Genomic DNA, 13,869 nt, shown 5'->3' on the forward strand with positions numbered 1-13,869 from the left:
GGAATTTTTGGATTTTTGGGTCATGGAGGGGTATCTTGGTAATTTGGTCATTTTTTGGAAATTTTGACAAATTTGGATGTATTCAAGGTGTTTGAAATGGGTTTTGATCAATTTTGGGTATTTTGGCAAAATTTGGGAATTTTCGCCAAATTTGGGTCCCAAGGGCAGTTAGGTAATTTGGAGGTGCCTCGGGGCGAAAGACCAAGTTAGACATTTCACATAGAATTGAATAGATATCCATTCTAAATGAACCATGGATTAATATATTGTGAAGATATGGTGTATCCTAGTTCCAAGTCAACACCCAGAGTCAATCTTAAAGCCAAGTAATCCTATAGGGATTCTTCTTGAATTCTCTTATAATGATCTTACCTACTAAATGCTAGAGGTTAAAATCAATATGTGGAATTTCAAGTTGAGTAAAAAGAAGAGTTTTGAATTTCTAATGGTGGGGGTACCTTTTCTAATTTTCTAAGACTGGTCAATAGGAAAGTCCTATGGCTAGACCTAGGCTACTAAAGAAGTTTTCTAGACCTCAACCAAAAGTGAGGTCAACAATAACCCTCGGTCTTTATTTTTGGGTTATTTCGGGATTATTGAAAATAACCCAGAAATAACCTGAAAATAACTCAGGAATAACCTGCATCACACGTAGAGGTACGTCAGGTGTCCGGACAGAAAATGCACGCGTTGCAAACTAGGTCATATGTAGATCCAACTCTTTTCAAAATCTATCTTGGGTGACACCCTTTAGAGCCCTTAAATCTTTAGGATGAGCCCAGTGCAGAGACTCTGTCAAAATCACACGTACCCATAAACTTTACCCTGTGCACTTAGATGCTGGTTAAAACACTTCTCGTTAGATGGTGTGTTAAGCTAGGACTAGGGTACTAGGAAATATTTTTGATGCCTCTGGCTATTGTTCTTTGTTGGCTTGTTCATTCTATCCATATGTAAATTTTGTGCTTTTTTTAGTGTCCTTGTATCTCTGTTGTTTTGGTATGCATGGTAGAATATTAGGATAGTTTTCTGTAGAAGGTAATGCCATGTATATGCACATAGACCAGTATAATAAATAAGGAAGCATGTGATGATTTCCATGGTAAAATTTGCTTGCAGACGCTATTTAGTTCCCTCACCAGGCATGACTCAGACATGTTGCAAGATTGTTTGGCCTTCTTAATCACATTGTCTTCGTGCAGGTCGAGTCATTTTTTATCTTTTATAGTGTATTTTTTAGAGTTCTTGGGAGAGTCCTGTATCAGATATATGGTACAAGCATGAGTTCTGAGGTGCCAAACGCAACGAACCACATGACGGGGACCAGGAGCAGCACACTCATGTCCCAATATAAATCTCATGTATGTATAGAGTTAGGACTATATGTGTACTTATGCTTGACGATCATTTTCTTTTCTAATATATGTTGTCAATCCAACAACACCGGTATTTTGCTCTATTTGGCTTGTTTTTCACGTTTTTCTTTGCATGTCTGTATGCTTGAATTATTTTCATTATTTCTTTCCGGTTTGTTTTGGTTGTTGCAAAAATTACAATTTAGACTCTTATAAGGGCCTTAAAGTTATAAATTTTCTAACTAAAAATTCATGATAAAAATTTCAAGACTAATTAAAATTTAGGATTTAAGAATTCAAGATTTTAAAAATATGTCTTTTACTTTTCTACATGGTCTTTGGGTCAATTTTAAAACGGGTTGCACCATGGACATATCTCAAGTTATACTAATAGAGCCTCCTTGCTTAAGACTTGAATAGATAACTACATCATATGTATGTCCTGAGGAGAAGTCCCCAGGCTTCTTCAATCTGACTGACCTAATAAAAATTTCTACTTATGTGTTTGTTTAGTGCGCTTAGGTCGTTAGAAGACGCCCTGACCCATATGAGGTGTAAGGCCTTTTGTTGGGAGCATTTCCAACTTTATAGCTGAACCTCCCATTTCTTCTCTTTCCAACGACATTCTTGTCACTTCGGTGGGTATACTTCTCACATCTTGAAGCTCCACCTGATAGTCATAGGATATATTTTCGTTCTTTTGACTTTTTGGCTACCGATGTTCCCACGGATGATGCAATTAGCAGATTAGGGACTAGGGATCTCTGGACAAGTTGGGTTGACTAATTTCATGACTAGGTAGACTTAGGGTCCTAGTGGCTTGGAATGACGGGTCTGTGGTACCCTGACTCGACTACCTCTACCTTCTAGAGATTGCTCCTCTCTTCCTTTCACTACCTCTGTTGAGCCCTGTCTCTTTTTTTGCCTTCGTTGGTAACATTTTGACAACCTGATTACTGTGAGTTGACGCTTGTTTGGGATACAACTATTTGTTCTCTGCCCTTATGACCTAGATGTTCTTTGAAATATTAGGATTCTATGTCGGGATGATTCAGTTATTTTGCAGGCTTAATATGTCGATGAGTTCCTTGCCCATGTGGGGATTGCGGTGACTCATGTTCTGCCTCGTAGCTCAGCGGAAGCTTTGAAAGCATCAGAGTATTTCCATGTGAAATTATTGTCCTTTAATAGCCCCGTGCTAGTCAACACTACTAATGCAAGCAAAAATATTTTGGATCAAGACTATTCTTGAGAAACCCTAAAATGTAATTAACCAAGTGACAAATGTCCCTTTTGGAGCACTCTGAATCACAAAACAGACAAACACGCCTGAATATCTGGTTATGGGTAGACATGGGTTTTCTTTTGAGGATATTGGTCCAAGATGCCTTTGCCTGATCTTGTTTGGGGAGACATACTTAACTTATCATTGCGAGATTTATCACATGTAAGCTCTTCATATTTTCTTTCTCTTTATTTGTTTTTTTTTAATTGTATGCCTCTGCTTTTACTGTTCCTCTCTTCTTAAGATCATTTTTATGATCCAGAAAAAGAGACTTATTTAGAAAAGAAAATTATACAATGATAGATAAGCTGACAACTTTTTCAAAAAAGAAAAAAAAAAGAAAAAAAATCGAAACAACATCCCCACAAAAGTCCAGATCTCTTGAAAGTTAACATATGAAAAAAGAGTTGGTCCCTTTTGGGTTGTTGTACTCGGCCTTTGATCATCCGTCCTAGATATTTGCACTTGGTATTTGGCTCTACTTGGCCATTCTTCTACCCAAATACTTGTTATTATGAATCCATCTCACTTGTGGTATGGCTTCTAGCTAGTTCGTTTTTCTTGTTCCTGACGCTTCCTCCATGGATGAGGAGGTCATAAGCTATTCATACCTTGTAATTTTTTGGCTTCTTGCGTGTATGTGTGTGTAAAGTGTCAAAATAGTACCAAACTATTAATATGTATCATTTTAGTTTCAGGGTTTATAGAAGTGCCAAATTGGTTAAAACACCCTTTAAATTGGGGTTAAAATAGTTCCTCTCGAAGACTTAATTAGTTCCAATTTAATAAGCTCTTCGGATCAATTTGAAACTTTATTTTCTCTCTCTCACTCGGTGTGTATATATAGAGCATTTTTATCTCTCAATTTCATTGTCTTATTGTTATCCGTCAGTTTAGATCACAAATCTATTTTTAATTTATTGATATTAAGTTGATAATTTAAATATTACATGACATGAATCATTGACATTAATATAGAATTATATTGAATTTCTCCTTTTGCTGCTATACCTTTATTTGATATGCTGGTTATCAAATAGGGAGTCGATGATAGGCTAATATGCTAATTTTCGGCTGTCAATCACAAGCTAGTTGGCTAGTGTAAGGTGTAGAAATGCAGATCTTTGACGAGTTGATACCAAGCATATGACAATAAGTCTAGAGATGTTAATGACTTTGACATATTGCAAACATGACCTTAAATAAATAAGGCTAGATGTATATGGCCAGTCTTAATATAACATATCATTATGATACTTCATTCCGCTGATTAGACAACTTATCAAAGAGGAATTTATTAGTAGCAAGTCGCATTAATTTAATGCTGGCATGTCACTTTTAGGTAGCATCATGATATATATATATATATATATTATTTATGAGATTTTAGATATTAGATATATCAATACATAATTATTATATATCATGCATGCAAAATTGTCAAAACAGAAAAAACAAAAAGAAAAAGAAAAAAATCCAACAAAGCCTATCAAGTGATTCCCATCTCAATAAAACAATGGCACCATTCCAGTAAAACATCTGATCATCTGTCCCAACCTCATCCCTCATCCATCAACCAAATCCACGCCCGCCTCCTCCCAGCCGCTGAAAACTTCCGTACAGCAACCAGCCAATATACCCAACAGCTTCCCCCTTCCCTCACAGCACAACAACCTGCTATTTAATCCCCGTAGCCTTCGCCTCTCATTTCCAACAACCCCTCATTTTACCGTTTCCCTTCTTTTCTATAAAACCGCCATTCCCGCCACCCCTCTGAGTTTCAACTCCCCGTCTCAATCCCATCCTCCCACCTTCCATGCAATCTTCCATTGCCTGGTAGGGGAAGCTAGCTCCTCTCCATTTCGAACACGTAGAACCACTTTTTTTAGGAATGGCCGTCGGCAAGAAAGGAACTATTATTGGCGGCTCTGTCATCCTACTCATCGCCGTTGTTGCCACTGTCGTCGTCGTCGTCACTCACAATGGCTTCGCATCCAAATCCGCGGCTCCGGGAGGTCGGAATGGCGACACCCTTCAGAGCACATCGCGATCAGTCCAAGCCATATGCGAGCCCACCGATTACCGTGAGATCTGCGAGTCGGCTCTTTCGAAAGTTGCCAATGATAGCACTGATCTCAGGCAGCTCATCAAGCTCTCCTTCAAGGTAAGGCCGGCATCTCTGCCGCGATCATCATTACAAATTTTTTTTAGGATCACAGATTCAAGAATTTATTACATCCAATAAATTAACAGGACATTATGAAATTGCGTACTGTAACAATATTTTTATTTACAAATCACTCCTCTAACACAATGTAACAATATTATCATCATTCTCTTTTTAAGAGTAAACACCTCTTGTCTCAGGTAGCCACAGACCATCTCCGCCAAGCCTTCCAGCAATCCAAACTCCTCTCTACAGCAGCGCGCGATCCCCGCACGAAGGACGCCCTCAAAACCTGCCGCGAGCTAATGGAATACGCCATCGAGGACATCAAGACCACCTTCAACAAATTCGACAGCTTCAACACGTCCAACCCCGCCAAAGCCGTCGACGAGCTCAAGCTCTGGCTCGACTCTGCCGCCACCTACCAAGAGACATGCCTGGACGGCTTCGAGAACACGACCGGCGACACCGCAGCCGGCATGCGCAAGGCCCTCAATTACTCCATGGCGCTCACCGACAACGCGCTAGCGATCGTTGGCCAGCTCGCGGAGTTCGTGGATGATTTGAGACTGCCTGACGTGTTCAGCCGGCGGCTGCTATCGGAGGAAGAGGTGAAGGAAAATGAGTTCCCGGGTTGGGTTAGTGCTGATCGGAGGAGGTTGCTGTCGATTCCACCGTCTGGGATTAAGCCTGACGTGGTGGTGGCGCTGGATGGCAGTGGTGATTTCTCGAGCATTAATTCAGCGCTGGGCGTGGCGCCAATTAAGAGCCAGAAGCCATTCGTGATATATGTGAAGAATGGAGTGTATAAGGAGAAGGTGACAGTGTATAGGAATCGGACTAACATAGTCGTGGTGGGCGACGGCGCAACGCAGACTGTGGTTACGGGAAGCCTCAACTTCATTGATGGTGTCGGGACTTTCAAGACAGCCAGCTTCGGTATGTATACAGGCGACATTAACCTTATAGTAGTATAGAACCAGCTAATGGACCATATATAAGGGTGTTAGTTGGTTCGTGGGTCGAGTTTATCGAGCCACAAATTTGAGCTCAAGCTTAAATTTGAGCCCGAACACAATCCAAGCTTATCAAGCTCACTAGCAGAGTTATCGGGCTAAGTTTGAGCTCAAACTGGAGCTGAGCTTATGTCGAATCGGCTCATTTAGAATATAACTAGTCATTTCGATGCATTTTCAAAGAAGACGCGGTGCATCATCCTCCTCCTCCCCCGGCCACCAAATACCTTTCCGGGTGAACTTCCGTAAAAATTGAATTTTTAATTCTAGCTTGTGGGTCACAATTCTAACTAGCCCTCAAGTTGAGCTCACAGTTTGACAGACGGGCCGAGGTCGAGGTTGGCATGACTCGAACTCGACTCAACTAATTTACACCAGCACACCAGATTTAACTGCAGGGAAGGGCAAGAAATTACTAGAAAGGAGTTTTTATATAAACTTCTCAGCATCATCTATGATGCATCCATACGTATCATACAGATACCATATGTTGAGTATAAAATATATTTATTCTTATACATACTTAACAGGATATTATGATTCACTAAATAATAATAATAAATCAAATTCTAATTATAATTTACAAAAAAAATCTAACAATAAACAATTTCTTATAATATTACATGTAAAAGAGGGATTTGCATACATGCCACTCAATTCCCATGTATTTACATATATGTCTAATGCATAACCTTTGCCTTTTAAAATTATATCACCAAAATATTTAATATTCTCTCAAAAGATTATTATTTTAACTTTTCAAAATTAAAAATCGTCTTTTCTTGCAGAGGTAAAAATTGAAGTTAATATGTCAGATATGCAAATACATAAGAATTAAGTGGTATCAATGAAAACCTTCTACACAAATAAACTTAAATTAAATGATATAACATGAAATATAAAAATTCAATATTTAACTATAAATTTAATTATTTTTTTATAAAACTTAAATTTAACCTATTAGAACTTATGTCCCAAATATTTAATTATCTAACATTAAAACATTATTATTTACATTCATACCACTCAAATCATTAATATCATATCATACGACTTAAATCTATCACATCAAAAATTTCATCATCATTATATTTTTAAAAGGAAAAATAGATTTTCATGCATAAATTTATAACACCAAAAGTAATGTAACTTGCTTAATGTAATTCAAACCAAATCGAACACATTGGCTGAACTGATTTGAGAATTGAGCACAACCCAACTCAAAACATTCTGCAACTCTTCCTCTCGCAGTGGTAATGGGGGAGGGATTCATGGCACGGGACATAGGCTTCCAGAACACCGCCGGTCCTGCCAAACACCAAGCAGTCGCCCTTCTCGTCCAGGCCGACCGCTCCGTCTTCTACCGCTGCCGAATGGACGCCTATCAGGACACCCTCTACGTCCACACCCTCCGCCAATTCTACCGCGAATGCACCATCTCCGGCACCATTGACTTTATTTTCGGCGACGCAAAGGCCATCTTCCAAAACTGCCAAATCCTCGTCCGAAAACCCCTCGACAACCAGCAGAACATCGTCACCGCACAAGGCCGCAAGTCCCGACAATCCGCGACCGCCATCATACTCCATAACTGCACCATCACCGCCGACCCGTCTTTCCCCCCTGCTCTCCACTCCTCCACTCCAAGAACCCAACCTACCTCGGCAGGCCGTGGAAGGCGTTTTCTAGGACGTTTGTAATCCAGTCCTTTATAGATACGCTCGTAAATCCTAATGGGTGGCTGCCTTGGCTTGGGGATTTTGGACTGAGGACGTGCTTCTATACGGAGGTGGAGAACAGGGGGCCAGGGGCGGATAAGAGCAGGAGGGTTAAGTGGAAGGGGGTGAAGAACATTAGTTATGCGCATGCGCAGAAGTTCACAGTTGAGTATTTTCTGTGGGGGAATGATTGGCTTCCTTTGACCCAAGTTCCTTACATTCCAGCTTTGTTGCCCCAGTCCGAGCCAGGAAGGATACGTTGATGACGGATTTCTTGTTCTCTTCAGATAAACATGTTCTTTTCTTCCATAAAATAGATGAAAGCTATAATCTTTATTAGTACGTATATGCTGTACTTTAATTTTACATTTGATTTATTTTATACTGTTCTTCTCTGTGAAAGGGATGATAAAATCCAATAGTTATTCAATGTGCGCTTGGGGTTTATGATAAATGAGAGTAACTGAAGTAAAGACCTTTACTTGCGTTGAACCAATTACTGAATTCTTTTTATACCTTCTAGGATGATATATAGCACGGCATATACTGAAGGACAACATTTATATAAGAAACGTGGACCTTTCAAGCCATAAGAACCATTGTTTAATGTACTCTTATGATGATAAAAACTGCCTTGATTGTGCAATTACTTGATTATGAACCAAATAAATAAAAGTTAGAGAGTTAATTTGTTAACCTGAATAACCAAAAAGCTCTTTATAGCTAAAGATTCCTAAAAAAAGTCGAAAGATTTCTTGTCTGAAACACAAATTAGCAGCACAAACAAATATCATCAACTACATGTCGGAGATCAACTAAGTTTCTTTGCCAAGAAAATTAGGGGGCCTCTTTGGAAAATGTTGGGAGATACTGCATATGAACTCCAATGGCATTCAAATATTTCCCACTTCGACCAAAAAATCCACGAATCCTTCCTGCAACAGTGGGCGAGGAGAAAAATGCTCCGCCTTCCGCACCTACAGGACCATATTTGTTTTTGTTTGTAAAGAACGTTAGGGAGGTAATTATAGCAACATTATCATTGTCTCCATCTGTAAAACACCGCCAGTACCCTGAAATTCGTACTAGGTACTCTCCAGGGGTATCAAGTTTGATCTGCAGTTAAAGAACAAAGAGTTGAATGATCAGAAAAGTCTCATAATTAAACAACTAAAAGGTGGGCTAAACTCTAAATTTATTAATAAAACTGACCAAGTTGCTTATCTGATTTGTCCCCAGACTTCCACGTCTAAAAGACCAAATCAACTCTCCATTGCGCTCATACTCGGTCGTTATTGAGCTGAGAACATCACCAGTTTTTGTCAATAATATCTGAGTTATCTTCTCGTTGAAGCCATCATCAAATGGCTTTCCAGTCTCGCCACCCCATGGACCAGGATCAAGAGGCCAATCACCAATAGGAAGCATAAGTTCCTACACAAACAAAATTACAAGTATAAATATTGTTGACTACTTGTTTGTGAATCACATCCAAGAATTAGAGCATAAATAAGAGAAGAGAGAAGTAAAATAAAATGATTGTACAGAACAGTAAGCCGCAGTGATCAATCATGTTTTATGCATAAAATGGTTCCCCTAAAAATAGATGAGGGGATACAATACGATGTTGCTACATCTTTCCCTCTACTTTAAAGGGGACAATACTGAGGTATTTGTGATATTTCACATACGAGAGTCTATCATCAGACACTTAACTTAGGGTATGTTTGGGGCAGCTGCAGCTTATCCAGCTTCTGCTGATAAGCGGCTTATCTTGATAATTTGCTGATGAGCAGCTGATCCGGATAAGCTGGCTGACTGTTTGTTTTTGCGTTTGAAAAACAACTGATTCTGGATAAAGGATCATTATGCCCCTATTCTGGATAAGTTGTTTAGATGTTTGGTTTGTGCGTTTTGTAAAACAACTTATTTGCAGATTTTTTTTGTTGAATGAATAATCTGTCACGCAGAATTTGTTATTTTCTCAAATATAAAAACATGAAAATACAAAAGAGTTGAATTACATTTATATAACTCAAAAAACTCTGATCACACACTAATATGGATTATAACACTAAATCACAATTTGCATACATGGGAAGCACTTAAATCTTCAACATCACATCACATATGTTCTCATATATAAATACATGTATAAAGAAATGAATTTCACGCATGGGTAATGTAATATGTGTGTGTAAGTTGAAGTTTGGGTGTTATACATGTAAAGAATTGCAATGTAAATATGTAAATATATAAGAAATGTTTGCCTAACAATTCAAATAGCTTGCCCAACATTTAAAACAGTTGCTAGCAAACAACTTTCCAATGACTGCAGGTTGGGCTGAAATGCAACCTTTACAGTTCAGAGAAAAGAACTACTATGATTCAAATAAAAATCGAAGCTCATTCAGTTGCAGAAACCAAACCATATCAACCAATATCAACCAAACTCAACCAATAAAAATTGAAACCCGTATAAAGCTGAAATTCAACCTGTAAGAGTTCTGAAGCAATTTATCTAGCAATAATGCAACATTGAAGTCCAAACAACCCATATCAACCACTGCTTTAGGAACAATACAAATGCAATTCGTATCACAACAGTACAGATCAGTGCAAAGACCATATCAACTCTTTATTCCTAATGAGGAGAAGAGCAGAATCAGGAAAACAGGTGCAGAAAATTCAGCTTGTAAAAATCTATTTATTCTTATAAATAAGCATTTCATTCAGTTTTCTAATTATTTTCATGCTGCTATCTTGTGTTTTCCATCCTTTTCAGCTCATTGATGGTGAACATGACTTCCATTAAGGTTTTGTGGAAACAACTCTAAATTCCTATAACCTGAGGCTGTCAATATTGCTATAAAATGAATGTATATAATTCTCAAACATTTACAAATAAAAGAAGAATAGAAATGCTCACTAGTTCGGGCACTAGAAAATATGCTATTAACATGCTTTGCTTTATAAATCCTTGGAGTACCTATTTAAATCTGCCCTTTTAAATCCTTCTCCAGGTAATAGTTCAACTCTAAAACTATTCACCAAAAAACATATTTGAATGTCATTTTATACATAAAGGAGACGCCAAAAATGACTAACCGTGCAAAGGAAGATATTGATTCTATGATGCGTCTGCAGCATTCAGAGCAAGGAAATAAGAGATAGATTTGGCAAAGCGGAAGTTGTCCGATTGAGGAAGGGAGAGCAGCGAGCGACGGAGGAAAGAAGGGTGTTGTTTTGACGAACTTATGACAAGGAACGAGGGGATATGAAGAGGTTATACCTTTAGAGAAAGATAACTGAAGAAGAGGGAGGAGCGGCTACGCAGAGGATGCGAACGAGGGGAAGGGAGATGTGAACGAGGGCACCAAAGTAATATTATGCGAACGAAACGCGGACAACAGGGATGATCCCGCGGGCCACGTCATTCACAAATAGAAAACGCCGTTTTTTAATAAGCCGATGAAAAGTGTGAAACAAACGGCATGAAGACGTTTTTAAAACGCCGCCCGCAGTTATAAGCTGTCCCAAACGGGCCCTTAGTCGGCATCGGGTCAGCAAGATCAGCTAAACTTGGTTAATATGGGTCGGCTGGTTTATATGACCTAAATGTTGATCATTGACCCATGATGAGGAGCCTTTGGGCATCCTTGGGATGGTTGGAAAGTCTAGGGAACCGAATCTTCTCCTTGGTCAGCTGAGCTTGGTTGATATGGGTCGGTCAGTTGATATGGCTCAACTGTTGATCCTCAGCCCATGATGTGGAGTCATTGGACATCCTTAGAATGGGTGGAGATATAAGAGAATCAAATCTTCCTTGGATCGGCTCTCCTATGATAGTTGGCTTAAATACCTTTTTATCTTGTTTTTGGCTGAGTGACTCGTTCTTGTATCCTCAAGCCATCTTTAATCTTTTCTCATGATTCGGTTGGCTTTGGTCTTGCTAGCTTGGCTTGGACAGTTTCACTCGATCGGATAAGTAGGTCTCATGATCTTTTGTTAATGATTCAATGATTGAACTCCTTTGATTTCCGCACCTTTAATTTTTTATAAACGAGGTATGATGGAACTCCTCATTCCTTATATGCTCAGTAACTCCTCTCGTTAGAACTGGTCAGCTTGTCGGTTGTGATGGAAAATATATCAAACTTCTCAACTGTATTCTCAACAAAAATCTTGATATTGCGATAAAATAAGAGAATTGTATTACAATAGTATATTATATTTATTATTAATTAATTATTCAATAATTAAACTCCTTTAATTTTTGCATATTTGATTCTTATAAATGTGATGAGACTCCTCATTTCTTATTTGCTTAACTACTCCTCACTTTTGAATTGGTTAGCTTTTGAGTATTGTGAGAGAGAATGTATTGAACTCCTTGGGAGATATCCCCAACAAAAATCTGATTCACTTTACATTCGGTAATCTGATTGTCAGAATTGCTCAAAAAGTAAAAGGAACAAAAAATCACTACTAAGAAGATAAAAGTGATTGCATTATCACTGTTGGATAAATTAGGGTCATTTGATTCATTAGTTGACAATAAGCAAAGGAACGTTCAGCCGACTAACCTGGCCATCGATGCAACAATTCAACCCTCTGATGCAACATAAGACCCACTAACTGAATGGGTCATGCAAGAGGTTGCTTGTGCTCTCCCATCTCACGGCGAGGGATTTGTGTAGATTATTGCATCTGCATTTGATCGGTTCTTGGGTATGAGGAGCCTCGGTCTTATTTATTGAATTTCAATTTTTTTTGAAGATCTTTTGCCTTATATTATCTCTTGATCCATATGGACCCAGCTTTGAGAAACCTGGCTGAGGATCTAGCCCTGATTTGCAACATTAAAAATCCAACTGAGGTGTCAGCAAAAGCGAAAAGATGCTAGGCGATTGTGGATGAATCATGAGTTCGAATGGTAAGTTTCACCACTCAGGCGATCATCCTAAAACACACAGGGAAGCAACCGATGGGCTCCTACCATCTCCTAAATCGTTGCCTCCCCGTTTCGATGAGGTTGAGAGTTCATTTACTTGGTCGATAGGGATCCTGTGAAGCTTGAAGATGTGCAAATCGTTAGCTTGCATGAAGAAAGTGGAGAGGATGGACGTGGTGGCAATCATTCTTTATCATGAACTATCTGAAGTCCACGAGAGATCCTTGATACACTTCAAGCTCTAATCGAGACAGATCAACTGAATAATTTTTGGTCTGGGGGTTTGTATAAGCGGTTGCTTTAGCTGGGGTATATCTCAGTTAAAAGCGGATTGATCGACTTGTAAAGTATTTTATTTCAGGCTAAATTTCACTTATTTTTTTATAATTTTAAGTTCTTTTTTTAAATAAGATTTTCTTATTTCATCTTTTGCGTTGATGTGATCCCTATTGTCAGCACGTTTTGGAAACCAATGTAGAGTTTCATTTTTATGCTTACTCTACCCTTTTACCCTTCTTATTTTTCGCTTAGTCCTCTATCGCCATGCTCTACTTGATAGCTCTATGATATTCTCCGAAACTTTGGACGATCGAGCATGGATGACTTGAGGAGAGGTTAATCGACTGCAAGAGACTTGCGTCATTTATCCGACCATCAATCTTCAATTCCACTTCAATCCCACCTTCTCTTCTACGAATTTTTTTTTTATTTCGACCTCTACCTACCTTTTTTCACGATTTACACGCCATCTTTGCACACTATGGTGGCATCCCCACCAAGATTATGCCTAGCTCCATAGCGGCCGTCACCTTAGTTTACTTCTGCCATTAATAAAACATTTTGTGGTATGTTGAACTCTTCAGCTATTTATTCTCATTCCGGGTGGATTCAAACAGTTTTCTTTGAACGAAAAATTCTAGCTGTTGGGGCTAAAGAATAAGATGAAAGATTGGAAGCCCCATTTCTGCATAGGCTCTCCCCCTCGGGGGTGATATTCATCGAGATAGTCCGTTTGTTAAAGCTCCAGTAAAAGAAAAAAAATCACAAAAAAGTGGTGACGATAGTGTTGGTGTAAGTAATGTCGAGGGGCGATAGCTATTGGTCCACCAATATCTTGTTTTGGAAACTGTCACACTACTTGATCTGGCTACTATCAACCAGGTACTTTAGCTAGAAGCTTTTGGTGAGGTAACCAAAGATTATTGGAAAACCTCTGCTATTGAGGCTGAGGGAGGCAATCATTGTTGCTTAGGCGGCCAAGAAGCAGGCACATATGATCACTTGCACGGGGATTGCTCGCCCAAAAACTGACAGAGTCGCGGGTCTATCTAAACCCAAGGTTGTTCGTGCTAGAGAAGACTTAAAAGGTGTGTG

At 39.0% G+C, this 13,869-nt stretch overlaps 1 protein-coding gene across 1 annotated transcript; it reads left to right on the top strand.

Annotated features, from left to right (window-relative positions):
- Positions 1-4,434: 4,434 nt before the first annotated feature.
- On the top strand, positions 4,435-7,873 carry LOC110028435 (putative pectinesterase/pectinesterase inhibitor 28). The gene is given in 4 exon segments (XM_020730273.1): positions 4,435-4,804; positions 5,008-5,746; positions 7,075-7,454; positions 7,457-7,873. Coding segments are annotated over 4 exon segments (1,740 nt in total). The 5' UTR covers positions 4,435-4,531; the 3' UTR covers positions 7,805-7,873.
- Positions 7,874-13,869: the final 5,996 nt, after the last annotated feature.

Source organism: Phalaenopsis equestris, unplaced genomic scaffold (genome assembly GCF_001263595.1).
Source record: "Phalaenopsis equestris unplaced genomic scaffold, ASM126359v1 Scaffold000511, whole genome shotgun sequence".
NCBI classification, from domain to species: Eukaryota; Viridiplantae; Streptophyta; class Magnoliopsida; order Asparagales; family Orchidaceae; genus Phalaenopsis; species Phalaenopsis equestris.